Source organism: Sipha flava, unplaced genomic scaffold, assembly GCF_003268045.1.
Source record: "Sipha flava isolate LNK unplaced genomic scaffold, YSA_version1 75_pilon_pilon, whole genome shotgun sequence".
NCBI classification, from domain to species: Eukaryota; Metazoa; Arthropoda; class Insecta; order Hemiptera; family Aphididae; genus Sipha; species Sipha flava.
Window position 1 is genome coordinate 833,227 of NW_020273615.1, and position 27,339 is coordinate 860,565.

Sequence of the window (27,339 nt, forward strand, 5' to 3'; positions counted from 1 at the left end):
ATAATAGTTTAATGTCGATATGCGTTTTAAATATATTGAGCACGTTAACAAAGTTGTCAAATGTTGAGAACAGATAACCCTCGTACCATACACTACAAGAGTTTGAATTAATTTATAACAATCTATTGCCTGGCAAGAATTTTTGACTGACGGGTTTATACAGCAAATTTCCATAGCGTTATAAACCATCAAGTAGTTAATGATTAGGTATGTGTATTTACCCCACCGGCGAATCCATGAATCCATCCCAGCCGGTTTCACTGTGTAATTGATGAAATGTTCGTAAAGCAATTTAACAGTAATTTACGTTACATTGTACAATATAAATAAAATATGCTTATAACCTCTACACGACGAAGAAAAAAAAATTAATTTATACTATTACAGTTATGAAACTAATTGGAAGAGTAATTTGAAAGTTTCGAATACCTCGAGAAACCCCTCGGGTCTTGCAGTTATTGCAGAAATCGACCGTTTTACATTAAGCACCCGCGATATACTATAAAGTGCCATTGAAACATGTATGTACAAATTTGATATCAATACAGCAAAGACTTATTATATACGATAATAATAGCTAAATTATAATAACGTTGTTTATTCTCGATGCGATTTCCACTTGGTGATTTTGCAGCCACCAAAACGATGTATTACCTACAATTATGCTACTGTTTCAATATCATTATTATTACCATCGTTCTGATGGTATACTAGTTACTTCATGAAGTGCTTATATCTACATAAAATAATTTTTCTCGATAAGCTCCGTTTCAAATATGAAACTTTTATCAAATTACAATATAACTTAAAAATTTAATTCAATACTAATAATCAGAAATGCACAATCACAACTATAATGGTTGTACCTCAAAACATTTTTATTATATGCAATAGACTTTTTGGTTATTTATTATTCAATTATTTGTTATAGGTACATTATTCTATATAATCTTGTTTTCTCAAATTATATTTAGATAACTTAAAATTCCATCTTTATTGATAGTTGAAATCAGTGTGTTTCGTGTTTCTAACATATTATATGTAGTTGCGACCTACCTTTCGTCGTTAACGGTTGCTTATCGCAAGTTAACTGCTATGGAGTCTCGTTTATTATTGCACGTAATTAAATTCATCTAATTATGCCGTTGCCGGTTAGCGGCAACGGCCTCCTTCTCGGGCAAAAACCTGCGCAAAACAAAATACGTTCTACACTTGCTTCATCTCACCACTTAGACCCCGAATTCCAGGAAGTCAAACACAGAAATAGCCGTAGTCTACCGCTGATACTTCAAATTCACATAATAATCAAATCTCTCCAAACTTATAACATATTATAACAAACCATTCTGTTCTTAATACGGACAACGATATCAAATTCACGTACGACAACACCATGATTATGGACGTTGCTCCCGACGTTAATAGCCCTATCGATAACAATACAATTAGCCTTTTACAAATACCCTAGGTTAGGTTAGGTTAGGTTAGGCGATACTACGAACACTACCTCATTCAACACGAATGTTCCCGATACCACACATACGAAATTTAACAATAATCAATACCTCAAACAATTTGATACCAATTTCATCGGTACACCGGTAATTATCATCAAATTGACTGATCTAAATGCATGTGTTAAAGCGGGCTAAACTCCTTAGCACTAACTTTTTTGGTATTAGCAACATCAAATCGACCGGTCATAAAAAAGTAAGAATAACTTTCGACTCTATTTATCACGCCAACATATGCCTCGAATCGACTCTTCTCGTCGAACACAAATTGTCGGCCTATATACCGTCAACCCTAATTTTTTCACATGGAATTATCAAACTTGATACCTCCATACCAGAAGAAGACTTCTGGGAGGTTATAAATTGCGATGTGTCCATCATTGGCTTCAAACGTATCGCCGTCAACAGATAAGGTAATCTCACGCCAACTCGCATTATAGAAATTAAATTTCTTTCCACCAAATTACAAGATCATTATCAATATTTAATGTCCTTTTTGTTGTTTCTCCAAGTGCATGCTCGCCTCTCCAATGTAACAATTGCCTTCGATTTGGACACAAATCCAAATTTCGCCGCAGCAGTTCGAGATGTAGTCATTGTGGTGAGAGCATGCACTCCATTGACCAGTGTCCTACTGTAGAAGCAACTGAATCCCACTGCCTTTTCTGCAATCTCCCTCACCTCGCCACTGATTGCAAATGTTAAGAATGGAATTTTCAATGTGATATTAAGAAAATCATGGCCATCCAAAATATTTCATTCCACGATGCCTTCAACTTCAAAAAACAAAATCAAGTTACATCAGCTTACAGATATTCTAATATTGTTGATAAACAGCCTATAGTTACTCAAAAAAAAAAAAAAAAAACAATCCACCTCCTCCCCTTCATTTAAACCAACAATACCCTACCAACTGTTTCCGAAACCAACCGCATTCATTGTAATTCAAAAAGTAATGGAAAGCACTTCTCTTCCCTTCGGGATGGCGAACATTTCAGTCTTCCCACCCAAAAAGATTCTTCTTTTCCCAATGGCTTTTTTTTGGACTATGTTGAGAATAACCACTCGATAAAAGAACCTCTTAACCAAAATTCTGATCACACATGGGTAAATACCTTAGCTACCAACTTAACACAATCTTTAATTAATACCCGTATCACTTCATAAACTTCTTATTCCAAACATATCACCGCTCAGGTTCCATTCATAATTTATATAGATACAATAACGCTTGTTTCTATACGACTTGTCTACTCAAATCCAAAAAAACATACGCTTGGAAATAATTCTGTAATGACCTCAACCCTTCCTCTTCCATCACTTCACTTTGGAAATTCGCCAAAAATTTTCGTAATTGCGTTCTTCTTTCTACTCGCCCTCATAATGATGAGTAGTTTAACGATTTTTGCCTAAAAGTCGCAACCCTGTTATGTTTCTTCGGAAGCAGAAACTAACCCCAACTTCTCAACTACATACTTACAATTATCTCCTGTCCACTGTTTAAGTCTATCTCTAGAACTACGAAAACAAACTAAAAAACGCTATTTCCTCGCGTAAATCCGCTACCTCTGGCATTGAATGTATATCTCACCAATGCTAAAACACCTACACAACAACGCCCTAGATCTTTTACTCAAAATACTTAACTAAATCAATTGTAATCTCACCCCCATTTCCTGGATCGCATACAAAGTCATCCCGATACCTAAAGCCCATTCAAACAACTCTTTCCATCCAATAACTTTATGTTTCTCGTTCTGCAAAATAGTCGAACACATTTTCAAGAATAGATTTGATTGGTGATTAGAGTCTAACTCGATCCTACCCGATAATCTCTATGCCTTTAAACGTGGAAGGGTACCACTGATTATCTGGCTAACTTAATTAGTGATATTTATTAGTCCTTCGATAATAACAAATATCTTATTGCCACCTTTATAGATATTCGAGGGGGCCTTTGACTACGTGAACATCACGCTTTTAATCTCTCATCTAAATGTATTAAATCTTCCACCATCTTTCACAAATTGTATTTTTCGACTCCTCTCTCATAGAATTTTACATTTTATCTCCCCCTTTGGCTTTTCCTATATACGCTCCACAACAACCGATCTGCCTCTAGGCAGTTACTTGAGCCCAATTCTTTTCAAAATTTACATGTGTTTTATAGTCAAACGTTTAAACTCTCTTAATTCCAGATGCCTTGTATACACAGATGATATTGTTATTTATTCTTATAATAATCAAATCGACTTTGCACTCAAAATGATGCGCTGTGTTCGTTACATAATGTTTTATCATTTTCATATTTTTCATTAGCTCTTGAAAAATGTTAATCTTAAATATTTACTAGGTGACGCTACCCTCAGTGTATTTCTACAACAATCAATGATTATTCAATTGCTTACTTTTCTAACAATAAATATTAAGGTCTAAGCATGGATCATAAACTCCGGTGGTCTCCTCACCTTCATGGCCTAACCATTTTTGCCACCCGCTGATCTAACTTTCTTAGATCTATTTCCAATTTATCTCACCCTTCTACCATTTTACTTATTTATAAATCTGCGCTAAAATTGATTATTATTGTTTCTTCTTAGGCTCTTCTGATCTCTCACACCTTAATAAAATCAATAAACTACAAAATTCTTGTCTAAGGTATATAATTAAAGCCTTGAGATCTACCTCGTCTACTGCCATTGAGGTCGAAACATCATGTCAATCACTTCACATAAGAGTTAAATGGCTCACCAGTAAATTCTTACTAAAACATTTATCAAAAAAAGACTCCTACATTTTTAACTCCTTCCTCGAGGTTTACTATTCTTGGCGTTATGTTCAAAAGTCTCTCCCAGTCCTCTCTCTAACAGCACATTATCTTACAGTTATGCGTAATTACATCATCCAAACTAACAAGTTTCCATTATACCTAACCAATTTTCAATATTTACTGCTTGCTCCTATCACTCACACCAATAAAAATTTCCTACAATTTTCACGAACCTCTTTAAATTCCTTACCTTTCAACTTTGTGAAAAACATCTTTGGTCTTGAGATCTACCATTTTTTTCAGACTTGGTAAATGCTCGTAATATGATTTTACAATCCGTAGAGTTATATTTAAGTTAAATAAATGTAAAAAAATAACAGAACATGGTTCCTCTTCGCCAAACATGGTCAAACGTTGATAATTCCATTACCCCCGGGCTGTTAACTTTTTGAAGGAAGCCAAATTAAATACTACTCCCTTCCTATTCATATGTATCTGGATTCGGCATCATATACATTTATTGTTTGGGCGCTCGTCCAAACCCGTTAACAATATATCGATTACGATCGTGCGACCCAACGTGTACACGGTAACCCAGGCTTCGGATCAATTTTTTCACTCCGCTCAGTGATGTACGAATGTCTTTGGAGGTTGAGGTGCAAATATCTTCATATGTATATGCCTATAATAAATATAATTTAAAAGCAATAAATATAACACAAAAATCAAAATATAATTGGAACACGAAGAAAAAAAAAACAAACAATTTTTCAATTTTAGATTTTAATTTTTGAAGCTCCGGAGCATTCTCTGTATTCTCATTTGATCCGGCAATGAGGGCGCTACTGTTAGACATCTGGTGGACGCTGCATGCGTAAAAGGATAGTAGGACCGAGAGTGCAGAATGAGTCCGTAGCTACGATTCGGCCGAGATCAGGCACGCATCATTAGAACGAACGAACGGATGGCTTCTGCTCGAGTTGGTTGGGGAAATAGTAAAATTCTCGAAAATTACCATTAGGAAATATAGAATTCAACAGTGACTACCTGCTACCCGCTCACGTTAGTTATGCATATTAATATACGTCACTTGTGATTCCAATGAGTCGTGCCCACGTTATTCTACGTAAAAAAACCAAAAGCCAACAGTGCACTTTTTGCGATTGAACGTACCTGGGCATATATCATTGCGTCAACCGACTCCATCGATCCCGGTTATCGTACCGTTCGTTCAAATCAATCACATTTAATAGGTGTGTTTTGACAAGGGCAGATATGTCCCAATTAACATATTTACGGTTCGATATTTGTGAAGGACACCTGTACGTACAGGGAACACTAATTGATTTTCTCCCGTAAGTGAATGCCTGCGTTGCAAACGAGAGCACCTGGGATGAACCCATCGAATATATATTTTAACGGCATGCAGTATAATACAGATGTTATAATAATATACGTCATAATTGAAAAAACAATCAAAAACATTTTCCGTTTGTAGCATTTATTAGGCTTTTATAGGATAATATTTTTTTCCCGCAATAGTTATAGAAATGTTTTCACAAATATTCATGTATATTTACTTCATTTTAATAGTAAAAAAATGTTTAGTTCCTATAATTTAGTTCCTTCGTACACATATATTATATATGCAAAATTATACCATACCAATTATTTCGTTGTATTCGTTCTTCATATTTTTTTTTCATACAGTATACATATTTGATAATTAATAGACTTTATAAAACCTTCGTGACAAAGTATTGTTATATTTTGGGTAATTCTATTGTTTTACATTAGATACCGTGAACTGGAAAACATTTTTCTTAATAAAATCATCTAACTACATAACTCCAACGTATATTTCCGCATATGAATGTTTGTCAGTAAAAATATTTATATGTACCAAAACAATACTGCTACTAATATTTCTAAACATTTTTGAAATATTTAACTACTGGCTCAGTGGTTCAAAAAAAAAAAAAACATTTATATAAGAGTAAGGAAATACCTTACCCAAATAATGTTTCAGAACGTTTTTTCAACTCCATTGATTCCAAAATGAATTAATGCTAAAACTTTATCGATAAAGTAAATGAATGAACTCTTGGAAGCATTTGAATTAAAAATGCAGTCATTAACAACTAAAACAATTCAGTAAAAAAAAAAAAAAAAATCAGTTAAATATATTAAACTGCATGTGATTATCTATTTTTGAGTTATAGTATTGCTGAGTATATTACAATTTAATTTTAAACAAAAATAAAACATTAGAGCCTATTATATTTTATTCAATTTAAAGAATATTATACACTCTGCTCGTGATATTAAATATAATACATCTTAAACCATTGTACCTTTATGATGATAAATGTCTATGTTCTTATTATAAAAATATTTAATAATTTAGAAAAGTGATTTGATAATTTATTTTTGTTTTCATTTTTTGAAGTAAAATAATACATTTTTCTTGAATGTTTTATAATCTTTCAGTAATCTGATAAACATAATAAAATCCTTATCTTTATCTATACATAAATATTAAGTTAATACTATATAATTAATAATTTGTAAAAAAACTAGTATGAAATATTCTTTATTAAATAGATTTATAAAATATATTTATTTATTTAATTATTATTATAATATACGGACTGTGCCTTTTTTACATTATAAATTATATCAATATCATTCTAAAATATGTTGATGATGTATTATTAGTATTTTTTAAATAATTTTGGTTATAAATTATAACATATAATATTATTTTTATTACATTTTTTAAATTACTGAAATGTTGAGCTACTTTATTATATATTTAAAAATATAAAATTTAACATAAGTTAATGAGGTGATGTTTTTGTTTTTTTTTTTTTTTTTTTTTTAAAATATAAAATTTAACATAAGTTAATGAGGTGATTTTTTTTTTTTTTTTTTTTTTTTTGTATGAAATTATAATATTAATAATAATCAAAGAAAAAAAATATTTTTTTTAATTTGTATTATTACATTTTTAAAATGGATGATGGAGCGTGTGTTATAATTTATTACATAAATGGAAACCGTACACGAGTGGAAGGCAACAAAAAATAAAAAAAATACTGTAAAATGTTATTGAAAACCATCGTATGTAATGGCAAACGTCCCCGGGGATATAAGTTTTGCCAAGTAGAAACCATAATATGAGATTGATATTCTCACGGTCTTAGTAATGCGAAAAAAAAAATTAAAATTAAATACAGAACGCAATTTCCGCTGTAGTAAAAACCTAACACGCTAAGTCCGCAGGCAGTATTTAGTGATCTCGAATGATAATAAATAAAAATGAGAAATAACGATGGAGAGTAGAAACATTACTATATTGACTAACCCTCGATGTTTTGACAGATGGTTCTTAAACTCGAAAAAAACCAAAAAACGGTTGGGCTTAATACCTTAATATAAATTAAAATATACAACGGCACTCGTTTTTATTGTTCCGTGTGTAATATGCAGCCTAATTTATAAACAAAAGTGCTTTGTTTCTTAGAATATATATTTTTTTTTTAATGAATATTTCGCCTCTAGGAAATATCAATAATTTTAATAAATATATGCGGTTTCCAAATAAAGACAACTTACATTTAATAACAATCCGTTAGAAATATGAATGCCAACATTGAAAATCAAACTTCACTTCCTCAGTAATAATGTCGATGTATGTGACTCGTTAAATTATTTGTAATGATTTAAAATATTAAAAAAATTATGTGAGTGGTAAACGTTCTTAATATTCAAATCTTATTAGTCACAAATATTTAATAACCTAAAATAAATGAGAACTCAAATTGTTCTCACAAATATAATATTAAGTCCTTATATATAATTTATAAAATTGAATTTTTTTAAAACATACAGCTTGTTATCAAATGAAAATCGATAATTTTGTCAAAATATTCTAATACTCTAGTTCTATACTGTACTTGAAAGTCGCCTGGTCATACGTTTTATATAACATTTTAAATTATTATAACTGATATTGTTTTATCAAGTATTATACCGTTTAATACTTCGATTAATTACACTTGGTATAATTTATATTCTAAGCATTATCTTTTTTTTCATAATTCAAAATATATATTATTTTAATATTGGTATTTATTTTATTTGTATTTTGGTAATTTAACAAGCTTGTTTAAATACATTACACAAATTCAATTCATTTTCGACAGTAACAAAAATATAACCATTAAAAACTGATAAATATAACACATAAATACACGATTTTTAGGTTGAATCATTTGAGAATGCAAGAACTTTGAATTGTTCTACGAATTACGAATAAATTATGCTAATCTAAGATATTTGGATTGTTAAGCTATATTAAATATTTTGGTTTTTTTGTACTCAACATAATAGGTTATATTACAATACTCACTATTTTGGTTGAAAAAATTGTACACTCGCATTATGTATATACAATGTGACATCGTTGGTGTTTTGCTATTTCGGTAGAAAGATTGAGTATAATTTTATTGCATTTTAAATTAAACCAAATATAACAGTGTTCTTTAAAATGTTTAGCTTATGTTCTTAAAACTTAATATTTCGAACTTTTTTATTATTTTTAAAAATTTTAATATGTGGATAGTAATATATGTAATATATAATATCCTAAAAAAAAAGTTAATGTTAAAAATTTAAAACATGTCAAAATTAAAACTTCAGTTAACTCGTAGCATGAATTATATTTGAAATATTTTCTTTGTTTCAATATTGAATATCTACTGAAATAATTTATATCTCATGGAATTGTAAAGATCCAAACTTTCTGACATTGATATAAATTTAAAATAACAAGAGACTTATAAATCAGATTTTATAGAGTTTATGGACAATATAATTGGTGGTTTTATTATTTTTTTTTAATGTGTGTTCGATGTGTATAATTCAATAAAATAGGTAAACTTTTTTTTTTATGAGATTCGTGTAGTTTCATCTAATAATACTTAATATTTTTACGTTAGTTATTTATGATTTATACTTCATATAATCTCATAAATATATATTATAATATTTCCTATTAATATTCTATTGACATTCGTTTTATAACAACAAAACAAACAGTTTAACTGTTGGAAAAAAGTTTTGATCATCTAAAACGAATAAAGTTTATAATGTGCTTTGCAAATGGAATAATTAAAACTAAAATTATAATTATGCTACATTAGTAAACACATTAATAACAAAATACGATTGTATAATTTTATTATAACAATTTTATAAATATCGAGCAAAATTTAATTTAAAGTTAAGTATTTAAATAATTTACTATAAAAATTAATGCGACATTATTGTGAGTTATCCAAGAAACTCAACAATAATTTTAGAATAACTTGAGTTTTATTATAATGAACCATTTAAAAACAAATCATTCATAAGACAGGTTTAATTGAATATAATAACGTATATTTTCTAGTTTCCAGACAAATATCATAATTTAAGACTACACCAATGAAAATTCCAGAAAAGTAATATAATGAAGTATTATTTTTACAATAGTTGTGCCATAAAAAAAAATAAAAATATTTCAGTAGAAATTACCCCAATAGATGATCAATTAACATAATAGAGAAATAAATACATTCCGGAATGTCGAATTTTTATGCTATATAATATTTATAACAATAAAAATCAATGATTTGAGAAATTTTATTTTAATAATAACTGTACCATAAAGATGATAATAGTGCATATCTTGAAACATACAATTAACTGATGGTTTCAAATTATATTTTATACTCACTTTTAATTTATATGAAATTTTATATTTGTTGTTATGACTGTAAAAATATTTACCACTGGTTAAAGACTACTTCTTACTAATTTTCTTCAATAAATATCAGTTATGGTTACAAAATGTATTAATTAATTTGCATTTTTGACTTACCTGCCGTCGAAAAAAAAAACCCGCTCGAATGTAGATTCTTAATCTAATATTCATCATTTAAACGTAAAGTTCTGGATATACTATAAATCTTAATAGTATCAATTTTAAACTCTAAGTTCATGGATAGCCAATAAATTGTAATGAATTATAAAAAACATTATGGTAAATAATGCATTTTTGATATCCTATAATAAGCTTTAAAAGCGTAAATAAAAGTTTATTATATTGATGACATGATAATAAAAGATTTAAGATTTATGTAAATAGAAAAGTTAGCTCTTATGTAATATCGTACGAATATTGAATAAACTGTTATACACTTGAAGCAGATAAATGTCGATGTCATATAAGTAAAAATAAAATAAAATAACAATATTATAAGAGTAATCACATTTTGTCATTTCCAATACAATTAGTTTGTGATGGAAAAATACTATAATTCAATCAATAGTCGGTATACGTTGACTATTAAATGCCTTAAAGTTAATATGTTATTTCTATGCAAGATATTTGTGTGTTAATAAAAAATTAATAAATGTAAAATATTAATAAATAAGTAATAAATATAATATAATATAAATAAGTTATAAATATAATATAATATAAATAAGTAATAAATATAATATAATATAAATAAGTAATAAGTAATATAATATTAATAAATAAGCAATATTTTTTTTTTTAAATTATCATTTTTTTTTCTAAATAAATATATTATTCAAAATAAACTACTGGATTTCGTTGACACCCTAACTACTATGACCATGACGGTAAAAGTTACAGAATGGAACCATTCTATATTTTGTAAAATTAAATATATTATATTAAATTATTTTATATATATATATTAGGGTGGTCCTTAGTTATAGGAGAAGAAAAAAAAGGTCAATATTTTTAATCCAGGTACCCACCATTTTGATTATTACCATGAGAAAAAATATTAGGCCGAATTTGGTTTCGTTAACTCACCTCCTTCACGTCCCTCAAGAAGGTTGAAAAATGGCCAAATAGGGTAGTTAGTTTTTTGCATTTAAATGGAAATCTAATGAATTTATCGGTAAAATGCTATAGAATATTTATTTTAGAAATTATAATTTTCTATAAAAAATGTTCTGACACATTTTCTCGAAAATTCATTATTTTCTAGGAAAATATATAAATAAAAAATATTTATTATGTTTCAAAAAAAAAACATTTTTCATTGTTATTTAAATATTATTGATGAATGGTTGAAAATGTAATACATTTTTTTTTAATTTATGGTATAAAATTAAATTTTTTACAGAAGAAGTAATTAGTGCACATTTTATTGATCAACCAGTTTTAAATCTTATTTAGGTTCATATAAAAATAAAGTTAGTAAAAAATCGTTATTTTATAAAATTTCCAAAGCATTTAATACTTAAAAAGCTTATTTAAAAAAAATTTTCAATTATATGCATAATAAATTGTAAAGAACAATATAATAATTATTTTATTGATTTTACTTTCATACACAAATGCTCTAAGAACCAATTATAATAAAATAGGTACGCACTATTTGCAGAACATTAGATCTTGAATAAATCAATGATCAATGTTCATGATTAAAAAAAGTTTGTACTATTATATAGTACCATTCTTCGTATATGTCTTTATTGAAATTCGATATAAATAGAAGAAAAATATATATTATTATAAATATCAAATAAAATTATTAATATCTAATAAATATATAATAAATATAATATCAAAATTATTTGAGAATATAAACATTTTTTGTAATTAATATATAAGAAATTACTTTATATTTATAATTATAACTATTTTCTTTTGCAATTATGTGATGAATGTAAGAGTTTACAGTATGAATCTTATTCAAATATCTGAACTATGTGTAAATAATAATTAAAATTGATATTTTGAAATTAGATTTTTTCTTTTTTCGTTACAAAGATAAAACGTTTCTCTGAAATCGTTGTACTTTTCAAAATAATTGAATTATTAAACATATAATTTAACTAGTGCACTCATATTATAATTAAAATTGCATAAAATATTAATTATTAAAATATTTAAATAATATAAAAATATTTTCTAAAGTTAATAACGAAATGGAAAATTAACATTAACATTTAATACTCAATTAATATGAACATGAAGCAATTCAATAATGAGAATGACAAAATTAGAATAAATTTATTATTTTTACCACTGAATGTTAACGTAATTTTAATTCGGAAAAAACATTTTATTGTTGACCATCTTAATGAAAAAATACCATATTAAACGAAAAACCAAATTCAATGAGAATTTATAATGACGCCAATATTAAAAACTATACAAAACTATAAAGAATTGTGAAAATAAAGTATAATGAAGAGTAAACAGTTGGAATTAATCCAAGAAATTCCTAAATCTTCCAAAATCTGTTTTAACGTATTTACAATGCACTATCAGTTATTGCTTTTTTTTTTCAATATCTAGATCTCTTTTTTTAATTTTATTTTATACAACCCTTTTGTGATTATACAACTCATACACTTGAATTTTAAATATCTTTATAGTTTTAATCAATAAGTATATTATGTAAATATTTACTCATGTTTCATGATTTATATAGGTACTGCAAATGTTTTTCACCGAGCTATAGTTTGATAGAATTTGAAATTTTTCTAAATTATTGAGTTTCGAAAATTATTCAAATATAATTATATGTTTAATGTAAATATTTTTTTCAATATTTAATACATTTATAAATTTAATTTAAAACTGTAAACATAATACGAATATTTTTATTTTTAATTTTTGTGAAGAATCATGGTTAAATATTATATTATTATTTTATGAATATAAAATTATGTCAAATTAACGGAGAGTGTTTTTATTAATTAAATGTAATATTGTGCCTGAAGAAAAACCTGCAGTTTTATGAATTGTAATCAATAAAATACTGTGAAATTGGATTCTGTGAAAGCAAAATAATGATGAAATTTTAATGGAGTTTTAAGGGCAGAAGAACGTAAAGGGCAGTGAAACGAGCACAGATATGTTTTCCAATCCAATTTAACCATAGTAATGATTAATTTGTCCATCTACAAATCGTTTTTCAATCTCTGCGCCCTTTTAACGGACATTACCTCTTCAAAATTTTATTTTTGCTCTTGATTCACCCTTTTTACGGGATGTAATATATTACTATCATCGTTTGCCATCTGAACGTCTTTATAAATCATCAGACCTTCGAAGCGGAGCGAATTAACTTTAGTGGAATGGCAATTAGATTATTATATCAAAAGAGCATTGCGGCGTTTTAATTACTCGTCACTACGAAAGCGAAAAAAAAACGAATTTAATTAAGGTTGACTGCTGTCAATTGTGCACCAGGATGGAAAAGTATTTTTTCAGGTCTGATTATATTATTTTTTGTTCGCCATATAACAAACAGTAAGTTGTTACAAATAGATATACCTTTATTTAATATTAACTCTATGGCTTTGGATTGTTTGCGACTGAAGACTAAATGGAAGAAAGAGAAATAGTTATATATTCATAATATTTTTTTCAACAGAGTAAGAACAAAATATTCGAACGTCTATCCATCTAACATCTGAAATAAAACATGTTTTGAGCGTTCAAATGATTGAAAAATTAATTTATTTTAAAAATGTGTTCACTAAATGTATAATTTCAATGATTTTTGTTACAAGAAACGTTTTAAAAAGAAATAAAATTGGATAATATGGATACTACTATTCTTCCCCTATTCACAGTGTGAAAACATATGACTTAGAATATCAACGAATCCATAATTCCTTACAATTCTGTTTATTATTGTTGGATATATAGAAATAGTTAAAAATATTTTTTGAAATATTTAAAAATAATTTGTTATTTTGTTACTGTAAATAATGGATCAATTGGTAATTTTTATCAATTTTTATAGTTTTTATAGTGAAATTGAATGTTTTAATAGTCTTACAGTTTATGTTATGGTAATACATTTAGTAAGATTAACAAGAAATATAATTTATATTTTTTTAAATTTTAGTAAGCGAACACAATAAAATTCATAATAAATACATCACCTAGTATAATGAATATCGAAACAATTTTACATGTATAGGCATTAAAGATTTTACAAAGGGTACATATACTTTAAATAACTTTTACTAATATTCTAATAATTTATTCTTGTATTTAACGTTGTTCAGTATAACTAGCAGTTTGTACATTTCTTCCGTAGTTTTCCATTTATAACTATATATATTTTCGTGGTTCCTTAGATATTTATTTAAAGCTGACTCATTTACGTACTTGTAATCTTGTTAGTTGGTAACATTTTCTAAGCAACCTATTTTTACAATCCAAGAATCTCATCAACTACATTCTAAAGTTGAGTTCAATATAGATATACTCATAATTTGTGTTCTAAGATTATATTTGATATAATATTTATCTTCCGATAAATTTCCCAAATTATAGGTGATTTAATATCAGTGCGTATTGCTAAGTGTGTATTTGTTGATAAAAATTATTCTGCACTTGATTTTCGAGTGTGATGTCATAGCTTAAAATGTATTAAGATTTAGAAGATACAAAAAATGAAGTAGACCTCATAACTACCATGTACGATCGCCACCGCTTGTGAGCACATATGCAGAAACAGATAAATGTTTATATAATTGTGATGCCTTGTGGTCTACCACATTTGTCATACATTTTAATATTATAGAGGCACATGATGAAAAAATAATATAATAGTTTTATTCCAAAACCATTCGTTGTGTAAAAATTAACGTTTACATTTACATTTAGAAAAAAAGAGTGTATAGCTACTGTATGCATATTTCGTAATTTTATTCATCACAAAATAGATAACATTTCTTACTGTGGATGTAAGCTGTCCTATCCGTAACTTTCAGTGTAAATTAAGATCAGCCATATAGCTGCATTAAATCATTTTTATAATACAATTTATAACCAATGTTTATCGCCGTTTTCGTTATTATTTGATTATATTAAATTGTTCATTTGCTTACACCACCGTCAGATATTGCATCATATACCTCGTAAATCATAGAGAATGTTGCATTTTCGTCAGCGCATACGCCGGTAAATATTTTATTATGTAAGATAATTAAAATTTCACTACAGATAGCAGACAGCGATGAATGGACGGCTTATCGAGAAGTGACATGTAGTGTGTAATATGACCGTGTACACGATTTTCGTTTTACTACGGGACCTAACCTAGTAGGGGGGAGGAGGAGATGTGAGCTGTCGATAAATTTGTTTTTCGTAATAAAATTTCGGTCCGTATCAAAAACGTCTATACTCCTTTTCATTCGTCGAAGACGACGAATCATGTAAAACTTTCCCGCAAGAGTCATACCCATATCGTTCACAAGACGTACTTCACGTCGAGTTGACGTTTGGTGGTTCCGACGTGAAATGATCATAAATTATAGGCGTCTATCAAAATGAAAAAAAAAACAATCGACTTGCAGTAAGAACATGTGTTATATAAGGCGCCCCCTCCGGAGGGGATAGAAGCTAAATAAGGAAATCACATCCCATAGCCTTTTTTTCTTTGAATGTTTGTTATTTATTATTTATATTATTTATATCACACTAGGAAAATAAATAAATGTAAATACATATATGAAGTTTGTCCCTCCTATAAAAAGGTCTAGGGATGGCATTGTGTCACACGTGCACATCCCTTGCGTTTATTGGCGTATATATACATATTTTTGTCGTCACGTATCTCCATGGAATAAATTATCATGTTACCGTTATTCGCATCGCTACACGATATATTCACCACGACGAACCACACGCATTGCAGCGCAGACCACACATTCATAATAGTTACTCATGGTTTTCGTTGATATTCATTTTTTGCATTCAAGTATATTTTATGCAATCGAAACGAGCGGTTAAACCGCTAAAAACGTAACGATACACTCATACAGAGTTGTCGGATTGTGGCCGTACGAAGGTATCATGTCATAACATATGGGTGTGGTAATCACAAACATTTTAACGATTTTATGCGAGCGAAGAAGACGGACGAAGGAATATTACCGTTGTCAACTGTGAAGTCAGTAACTGAATCGGAACGATAGTGCCGATGTGACGTGTGGGCGAAACTGCGAGTGTGCTCGAGCGTTCGAGTGTCGGTAACGGTCGAGGAGCGACAGCGAAGACGCGAGCGGGGATGGATGATATCAAAGTGTCAGGTCGATCTAATACTTCGCGAGCGATCCGTCGACAATTCCTACTCCTTGAACGATACGTTATTCTAGCACGACGTAATCTCTATATACGTAGTGAGAGTAAGTTGTATGCGTGTTCGAGGATGAAGCTTAAACTATTTACAGAATATGCGAGTACAAATTGAGTGACATAGGATAAAATATGCACGTCTACGTGAATTATATCTCGATATAATGAGTGTGCACTCGTCCCGAAGTATGTGCGTGCGTTTTTGTGTATGTTAGCGTACGAGTGCATAAGTGTGTATGCTTATGCGTGTAGCTATGTGAGCATATCGTGTGCGCACGTGTATGTCTATACGCCCTTACGCGTTAGGTTAAGTATCATCGAGCTGCTTTCGTCGTCCTCTAAATTTCAATATCTATATACAGGTTCATATTACGTATACCTAGAGCAGCGATATCTCAATCTTTTTCAGTCACGGTGCCTTTTTTTAAGCAGTATTTTCTCACGGTGTTCCAAGAAATATTTAGTGTTAAATTTTTTTTTCTATTTTTTTGGAAGCATATAACACATGATATGGTATGATGTGAAACTCAAAAAACGAGATGGTGTTAATTTAATATTATATTTATATACATCCAACAGGTAAATAACTGGAATGGGAATTTTTTAAAATTAAAAAAAAAAAAATTTTTAAATTTTTTTTAAAACCACGTTTTCCTGGCATAGTTTTTAAAATTTTTTGTATACGTATCGATTAATCATGTCTGAGTAACGGAGTCTTGTAAAAATATTACCGTTATGTTTTTAAATGTTCACAAACGGAACCATTTAGAAACGATTGCGGAGTCCGAAGGGAAGTTTGGTAACCGCTGACCTAGGGTATGGTTGATAGTCCCACGAGCAGTGTAAAACGGTGCGCCCTCGTGTCCTACGATCGCGTGTACATACGAAACCGTGTGCAATCGTAAACCCTTATCAACCGTTCCGGGCTTAACGCATTTAGACGGTAAACGAACGTTTAATATCGCGATCCTGATATATATATATATATACATACATACATTTTTTTTTGCAATCCAAACCACCCGACTGTGTGTAATATATTATTTCTCGACCCGACGTCCCCGCGCGCGTACAACATTATCATCGCTGCTAGCGTTCGCCCGTTCGCGTCAAAACGGCGCCCTTTGCGTTTGTTTCGAAACGGACCGACCGGCCCTGGACCGGGTGGATAAAACGTATAAACATATATATACGTATAAATATATCATGTGTATGCGCGAGCGTGTGGTACTTACAGTCTTGTAGACATATCTCGTTGAACCGTTTTTGACGTTTTGTTACTTGCCCGCGACGTTTGTGTGCACATGAAGTAATAATGATCAGAACGGACAAAGTGCACTCGGAAAATAAACACATACATGTACACGAAAACACACTGCTGGTAAATACATTCGTGAATGTAGCACACATGAAATACGGAAAAATTTTAAATAAATGTTTTCCCTGTATTTTCGTATTTTCAACGCAAAATGAATAGTAAATAAGAGTTTCTTCTTGCACATTTGGCTTTTATACGCACAAGCCTTCTACACACAAAAACATTCCAGAATAATTCAACCATATACTTTTACAAACGGTTTTTGTATAATACTCTCGTACGTTTAAATTTTTTTTTTTATTTCACCTAAATTGAATTTACTCGGGCGAGATGAATAGTTGCTATTATTACCTCGTTTAAACAATTAAAAATTGTAGAACAAGCATTAATTTTTAAACACTCTAAACATTTTGGTACATAATGGATCGACTGATAAAAAAGAAATTTCACTAATAATGTCGGTAAGCGTGTTTACAAAAATCGATACCATACAAACGTTCCGTTGTATCGATTAAATAATGTAATATTGTTGTGGTATTATATTCGCTCGAATAAATAACGAATTTCTATAAACATCATACAGACGAACTAGCATCCATCATAGACTTAGCTAGAGGTAATACGATACACGGTATATCAGGTAATATGAAATCGGCTTATCAATAATATATTTTTAAATATATATTAAAACAAGTTTTTCACAAAATGTTCCGAACCGTATCCTATCAATTAATTGACAATTTAATACGTGTATATGTGTACACGTTATCTGATTATACAAATTGGATACTGCCAAAACCCTATTAAACAGTTATTTAAATTATGGAAATATTTTTAATATATTTTTCATAAATGATGATCCGAACATCAAATGTTTTTCATACCAACCTATAATTTTTACTTATTTACTATTAATACTCATATATTCATTAACAGACAAAATGATAACCATTTATAAGTCAAATTGAATTTAAATGATGTCTAATAACACAGTACATATAATGTATTATTCATTAGAGAACTTAATTCGAATAACAAAGGTGTTTTGAAGTAATTCAAATATTATATTGTAAGTTTATCTATTTATATCCCATGAAATGGGAGAATTCTGGAACTTGGTTATTATAAAATATTTGTTTGTGTACTTTGTATAATATGTAAATTTCAAATGGTAAGTATTCTATTGTTCTAAAGGATTTAATTAGAACATCCGTTTGTAGTTTCTTTATCCCCTATCTTATTATGCATTATGGAAAATTATAATTTGAAATGTTTGTTTCTTAATAAAATTTCTTTCTATGTATATTAAAAATAAAAATATACATTTTATTTAATAACACATGATATATTTATAATATATACATTTTGATGATAGTCACATTTGCTGTGGTGAAATGAGAGGTATCCAGAAACTTTATTATACGTATATGAAAGCGTGCAAAAAGCATTAAACATAAAATATTAAAAGTATTATCAAGTTTTTAAAACAATTAAGTACATAAGTTTTTATAGTCCACTGTAATTAATTTACGTGATAAATTTGAAAAGACCATCAAAATAAATAAAAAATAGTATTATCGTGATACCACATTTCATTCATGTATGAGCCATAATATTATGTAATTTTATATTTGTTTAATGATTTATGATCAGCTATTCGTAAAACAATATGCATAAGAAATATTCGTTGGATTTGTATTCGAGCCAAAAAAAAAAAAAAACAGAAATGGACTGCGCAAAATGCACATTAAAAAAAAAAAAGAAAAAAGTATTATGTGAAGTTTAGCGAAATTTCCAAATATGTGTTCATTATATTTTTTAAATTCATTTTTGTCTTTGCGAACTATACTAAACATGATATTCCTGAATATTGGTATATTTATAAGGGCATAAAGTAGATTAAAACGAAATCTGACCTCCTTCTGTTACGTAATTCAAAGAGCTTGTGGCACTTTAATTAAATTAAATTAATACCAATCCAGTATATTTATTTTTAATCTGACATATTGTTAAATTGTGAAATTCACGTGAAACATCACAGAGTAAAATGTGAAGTTATTTATTCGTACCCCAAACAAGTGTAAAACAATAATATTTGTACTACTTTTTTTTCCCCAAATACCGTAAACACAATAATATGAATGATATTTTGCTTTTAGAATTTACACGTCGCATGTTGATTTAATGATGTAGAGCAGAAATTAATGGTTTTTTGCAAAAGCACAAACAAAAATACGTATTGAAAGATGATATGGGAAAAAATTACATTCATAGTTGCCGGGAAAAATCATCAAATATTTTCCTTTCTAAATGGGAAACATTTATCCAGTATGCGAAGAATAATTTTAAAAGCAATATTATTGTCAAGAGACTAAAATAACTGTTCAAAAATATAAAAAAAAGAAAAAAAAAATGCAAATTCTACAGCATAACTCCTTAGCTTATTGTTTTTATTTTTAATTACTACCAATTAGTCGGTTCACTGTAGTGCTGGCACATGGTGAATTAGGCTTTGTAATTATTATGACTAGGGGTGCACCCTGTGGAGGGAAACAATGCAGTTTTACGTAAAAGATTTTTGTAATTAAATTAATGGTCGAAAAAGTAAATTTAAGTATAACAATTAATTTCAATACAATATTTACCACGGGGAGAATGATGGAATATCTTTATCTAGACGTATTAGAGTGACTGCAATAGAAAACTTTCTAAGACCAATAATTTAATCTCAAAAAAGAACGATTTAATATCATCTCATAATTTAGATTTCAAAACGTCATATCAAGAGACCTCTGTGCATGTATTTGAAAATCTAATATACTAATATTATTAGAAAAAAAAAAAAAAAAAACAGAGTTCAATAGTACAGGGAGTAATTATTTTATGATATTTCATTAAAATTACGAATGTGACTGACATTTCTGAGATCCGCAAGTAACAAAAGAAGGAACATAATGAACTAAATTTTGTTGTTTTGCCACGGTACAGACAAAATCACAGTGATTGTCTCGGTATTCGTCGTATATTGTATTATAATATTTTTTCGGGTGACGGTGACATGGTCGAAAAACGAATTCCATTTTCATTTTCAAAATCTCATATGAAATATGATGGGTTCAGAATCAAAGCGTTCAGCAAATCATGATATTCTAATTACGGTTATTAAATTATTTATTAATTGTGTGTAATATTGTATATACTACCAGGCCAATGTATTATGTGCTAGATCGTCTCGTTTATTCATCATTAATCTGTGTTTTTTATACCACCCAATATATTTACAATTTTTAAACATTCTTAACTATAACATTGAATACAATTATAAGATCCACAATTTTATAAATCTAATACTAAAATATTTTATTTTAAGTCCATCAAAAAACAATAGTTCAGATCAGTCTGTTAAAAAGTTATTTAGAAACTAGACTAATAAAAAGTTTTTTTCGAGAGAATGAGACTTTCTACTTACTTTACAAATTGCATTTTTAAATAAATATATTTTTTTATTCAATTTCGAACCTTTAATATGTTTTTCAACGTTTTCAAAAACCCATTCAATTATGGACCAAGAATTTTACCAAGATCTTTATCATTCACGAGATTAAACATCTGTACATTATAATATTTTCCACAAATTCAGTTGCAGTTAGATTATCTGTATAATATTTACAATATGTACCTATCGTTATATTAACACGGCTTCGAAATAATTTCATACTCCGTACGTCTTATTTTGATTTTGATTTTTATTGAATTGTTTTTAACAAATAATCATATTAAATATTTTAAGTTTTTCTCTTATAAGAATAACAGTTGTTAGTACACATTGGTAGACTTGTCCATCCATAGTTAACCTTATATTTCTAGATAAAATTATTCTGAGGTTGATAACACTGTTAAAAAAAAAAAAAAAAAAGAAAGAAGTTACTTATTATGTCACAGTTACTAACATTTTTGACTCCAGTGTGATAAAATAGCAATAACTCCCGTTAGCTTCACTATAAATAAACTCAAAATGAGCTGCTTGCATGCAAACTATTTTCATACATTTATGGCAATATATCACGTTATCATGTTAAAGTATAGAATGAGATTATTCTTATATGCGCAAATAATATCATATGATTCATATATACGTTAATCATTTCAATGACCTTATATCCGAGTTTTCATTAACTGCTAGAGGTTAAGACATATTCCGATCATACATGATATGCTTTGTGGTATACTGTATTTTTAATTTATTATTTACATTAAAATTAAATGATCGAGAAATGATCACACGACGTCTACGGCTGTGCGCATAGAAGCGTTATGCATTATGAATTATTAATTGTCATCCAATCAGTGTCCCCAATAACCTAAACACGTATATAAATATAAATATAAATAATAATAATTATATGAATATTTAGAAATAAAATATAGTCATAAATAGGTAAAGTTATATAAGTGAATATTTTGCGAACAAAACGGAGAGTAATACGTGCCCCCTACCATTAGCAACTAATTGAAATTAGTTTTCTATAGATCTCATTATGGTGTGTAAAATGTTGCTGCATTGTGCGTATTTTTAATATGCATTACTGTTATAATAAACGACGACTGGTCAGTACACCGGTATTTACGTGTTATACACATTTCAAACTTTATTAAAAGTTTTATACATGTTTAGTGAGCAAACATCAATCGATATATAGGTATCACGTGATAGATAGTACTCGTATTTATATTGCCCGTTTCGTTGAAAATAACATATTCAACGGACGGTGATTGTCTATTTTACATCACGTTGTATCATTGGTGGCTATGTTCAACAACAAAAAACTAAAACCATTACAACAGATTATTTTACGTCTTAAACAGCAGTTTTTTACTATTAACTCGAATGATATAATCGTGTTATAACGATCGTTTTTAATATTCGTTCCGATCACGGAAATTGTTATGTGCTGATTTTAATATGATGCACTAATAACTTATTAACTATAATAGGTGACTACTAATAAATTACTAGACCATGACAAACTAATAATTGTTCGTAATTTTCATATGCCATTTTTTTTTTAATATTTTTATATTAACTGGTTTACGCATAACATGATATCCAACAACATTTAGCAAATTCAATAAATTGACTAGGTATTAGAACAAAACAATATTTTTTGTCTTAATTCTACTATTTTATAATTGTTACATCAATACTATTTTAACATATTTTACATAATATATTATTTTACGTTTAAAATATAGTACATTGAACATTTATCCAGTTAAATTATTATTTTTTGCTCTGAAAGTTTTGGTTTGACATTTTCAAGATTTAAATTGTATGCTCTATGAATATCATTAAAAAAATTATTTTTTAATATTATTTTCAAAAAAAAGCATTATGTTTCAATTGTATTTTGTGCAGTTAAATATGTTTTAAATTAATTTTTCAAGATAATCATATAATTCTTTAAAAACTATCATGGCCACTGTCCTCGATATACCAGTGGCGGTCAAACGGGGAGGGGGGTGAGGGGGATAGGTCCCCCCTCATGACCTTTTTTTAAATATTTATAATTCATCCATATTATACATAATATAATATAGGTATTCATCTATTTTCTATTTAAAAAAATAAATATACTGTACTTATTAGTTATTATACAGTCTCTAGGCTCGAATAAAATTAACAGTTCAAACATAAAACACTAAAATATTAATTGAAACAAACTTTTTAGATTTTTTTCATTTCTTTTATAGTTAAATTATAAGAATGTATGAAATTTAAATTTAGTACTTAATGCTTAACATAATATACTATATTATTATATGAATTATGTAATTATATTATTTTAGAGTCATCTTAATGGTTTAACCACTATGGTTGTTCATTGTGAGGTTGTCAATATAACTGTAGACGAAGTACTGAACGAATTGGCAAAAAAACCAGAAAAATATATTTAATAATATAAATATCATTAATAATAATAAATAGTACCATTAATATAATATAATTTCCATGTTTAAAAATAATGATTTTTATATATAATGTTTGTTACAAAATCAGCAACATCCCCCCCCCCCCATGACAAAATCATTTAACCACCACTGCGCTATACTAACTGCTAATTAACTGATTGAGTTGTTTTTTAAACAATGAGAGAGTATCTAACATGAATAAAAATTAAATTTCCTCGGAATTAGTTGATCAAGTCTATATAATATATTAATGAAGACATTTTTTCTTCGGTCAAAATACACTAAAAATGGTCTCAATAATGAGAGACTGCTTTTGACGTTGTCTGATTGAATTTCATTTTACGTCCGAAAATTGACAAAAGATACTTGAAATGCAATTACTACTCTTCAGTAATTTATAAGTCGGAATGAGAATTACAAATTATATAAATATCGCTTAATGAATAGTAGTATTGTTATTAAATTAAAATAAGTGTTGATTAATCTTCATTAAAAAAAAAAAAAAAATCGTCTAAATTGCTTTTAAACTGAAAGTTTAAATTATGTGTTATAACCAAGGCTCGGGACTTATAGCACTTAAAAAAGCGCTTAAAAACATCATTATAAGCACTAAAATAAGCACTTAAAAAAATTTGAAATCAAGCAAAAATATTTATTAAAAAAAAAAAAAACCATAAAATTCTAACTAAAAAATCAAACATAATCAAAATAAATCTACACTTTCAAGATTTTAAGGATTTTATGGATTTTCTAACGCATTTTTCGAAAAATAAAATATAAACTGTTCTCTCTGTTTTTGATATTCTATTTTCAACGTTGGAATATCTTTGTTAACCACACACCGATGCCTTGGACGGCGACGAACTACGTGACAACGTAAATAAGATAAGATTTATTTTTAAATTTTAATTCTATCAAAAACGACTTTACAAGAGAAAACTATAAAACGTAAAAAAAACTGGTCAAATAAGCAAAAATAATCTGAAAAGCTGGAAATAAGCATTTTTTTGAAAAATCGCTGAAAAAAGCATAAAAAAGCATTTTCAAATTTCATAATTGTACGTGTTATAACTTGACATACACTTCTATAGCACTCTGCTACATTTTAAGTTAATCCATAAAAATAAACAAATGCTTTAACTCCCGAGCCCTGATTATAACTTATAATAACTATAATATGGTTTTGAACATAATATTTAGTTTAAACATTTAGTAAATTTCTTATTCACATTTTAAATATTATAAAATTATTTAAATTTAATACCCATTTAAACACTTATAAAACAATAGTTTGTTCCTTGTTAAGCTCTATTGAAACTATAAAAGAGAAAATAAGACAACCGTCATTATTTTTTTATATAATATATAAGTATATATAAGTACATAATTAATTAGGTACTGTTGTTTAAATCACAATTAAATTGAATGGCATTGGTATTTATTCTTTGATTTGATTAATATTTATTTGCAACTATAAAAGGATTAATTTTGTTTAAATAAGAATAAACATTTTTTTAACAAATGTTTGAATAAATAAAAAATACTTATAAGTTAATTTAATAATGTGACAGACAATATTTTTGAGTAGCTTTTTGACTTTTCTTTTTTTATATATTAAAAAATCAAATAATGTAAATTAGAAAATTCAGCAACACGTTTATTTTTCAGGAAAACGAGAGATAATGGGTACAAAAAGCAAAAATGGTCATACAGGAACGAACGGTAACGCGGATTGGCAGCAATTATGGTATTCGAGCTTCGATGACTTCCAAAAGCTTACCGAGCCTCTTTTGGACAATACTACAGAAACTAACCTCACAGTACCTTTTGGCAGTACAGCTTACCTTCACTGTCGAGTTAGAAATTTAGGTGAACGAACGGTAAGAATAAACTTTACATGTATACTATATTATATAATTATTATTATAATTATAATCACTAAAAAATTATCTAAAATTTTTTCTCAAGTCATTTGTAAAAATCAACATGGTTTCAGACCTAACATGTCAATTAACTCTAATATTCTACTTTATCAGTCCAAAATATTTGAAGCTTTAAACGATCGTGTACAGCTAGACTCAATCTACACCGACTTTCAAAAAGCTTTTGACAAGGTTCAACATAATTTACTTCTTAATAAATTATCTTCTTTTGGCATCCATGGAACTTTTCTCAATTGGTTATGGTCTTATTTAAACTGTCGTACACAAGCGGTTAAAGTTTCTCATTATATTTCAAACTCTTTTCAAGTAAGTTCTGGCGTACCACAAGGTTCCCATTTAGGTCCGTTATTATTCTTAATTTTCATTAATGATTTACCTTCTATTTTTGATAAATCGGTTGATATACTTCTATTTGCTGATGATGCGAAAATATTTTCTAAAATTACTTCTATAGCAGATGCTTTAAGATTACAAGCGAATTTGGATAAATTCAGTTTGTGGAGTCACCAGAACGGTTTACCATTAAATATAAATAAATGTAATATTATTTTTTTTTTCTCATATAAATAATACAATTATATACGATTAAAAAATAGATAACTTTTCTGTCACTAGAGTTACATCAATTAAAGATTTAGGGATTATCTTCGATAATAACTTGTCTTTCACATCTCACATAAATCATTGCAGGAAAAAAGCTCTTAAGATGCTAGGTTTTATAAACCGAAATCCAAATAACTTTAAGAACATTAATGCTTTAAAAATTCTTTTTTTTTCTCTATTTAGATTTCATCTCGAGTTTGGGTCAACAGTTTGGTCACCAAGTTATAACTTTTCCATTAATAATATTGAAAATGTACAACTTAAATTTTCTAAGTTTTTGAGTTATAAATTAAATATGCCATGTATAACAAAAAACTCATACAATATGTTTATTAGAGAATTAGGGTGTATGTCATGTGAAATAAGGAGAAAGGTTGCTGATATAATGTTTATTTATGACTTGTTAAATGGTCACATTCACTCTCCCGAATTGCTATCTATGATAGGGTTCAATATAACAAGTCACCGTTTGAGAAAAGTTAATTTATTTTATATACCGTTTAATAGATATAATTATGGCTCTTATAGTTTCTTTCTAAAATCATTATATTTAGCAAATCAAATTGTGAATTATGTTATTTTTTTTTTTCATGTCACGTATTATTTTTAATCGTAATGTATATTTAGGTTTAAATGCTATTGCAAATTAATTTTTATATTCGATTTACCATTTGCGTTCATATTAATATTATTGTTATTATTGTATTATTCTTGATTTACTGATATTTTATTGTAAATCTATATTTTATTATTATTGATTCTATTTATACTCATCTTTCAATTGTATGAAAATAGTTTATATGTTATTACTGATAATTACTTAATATTATGTCATTCACTTCTACTGTATTTTCAAAAGGGTTTATCCCGTTTATTATATATAAATAAATATGTGGTCAGGAAAGAGGTGTCGAGTAGGTGTGTCGAGTTCAATTATATAGATATATATATATATATTCGGTGATATTGATTTGATTCTCCGGGTGAGTAAAAAGTACATGTTTTATTTAATAAGTTTTTTACAT

At 28.0% G+C, this 27,339-nt stretch overlaps 1 protein-coding gene across 2 annotated transcripts in view; it reads left to right on the forward strand.

The window, feature by feature from the left end:
• LOC112692589 (hemicentin-2-like) overlaps window positions 1-27,339 on the forward strand; it is a 475,200-nt gene that overhangs the window by 378,730 nt on the left and 69,131 nt on the right. For both annotated transcript variants that reach the window (XM_025567313.1, XM_025567314.1), the window contains one exon: window positions 25,437-25,648. In XM_025567313.1, coding sequence (XP_025423098.1) covers window positions 25,437-25,648 — 212 coding nt within the window. The remainder of the gene's footprint in view (window positions 1-25,436; window positions 25,649-27,339) is intronic.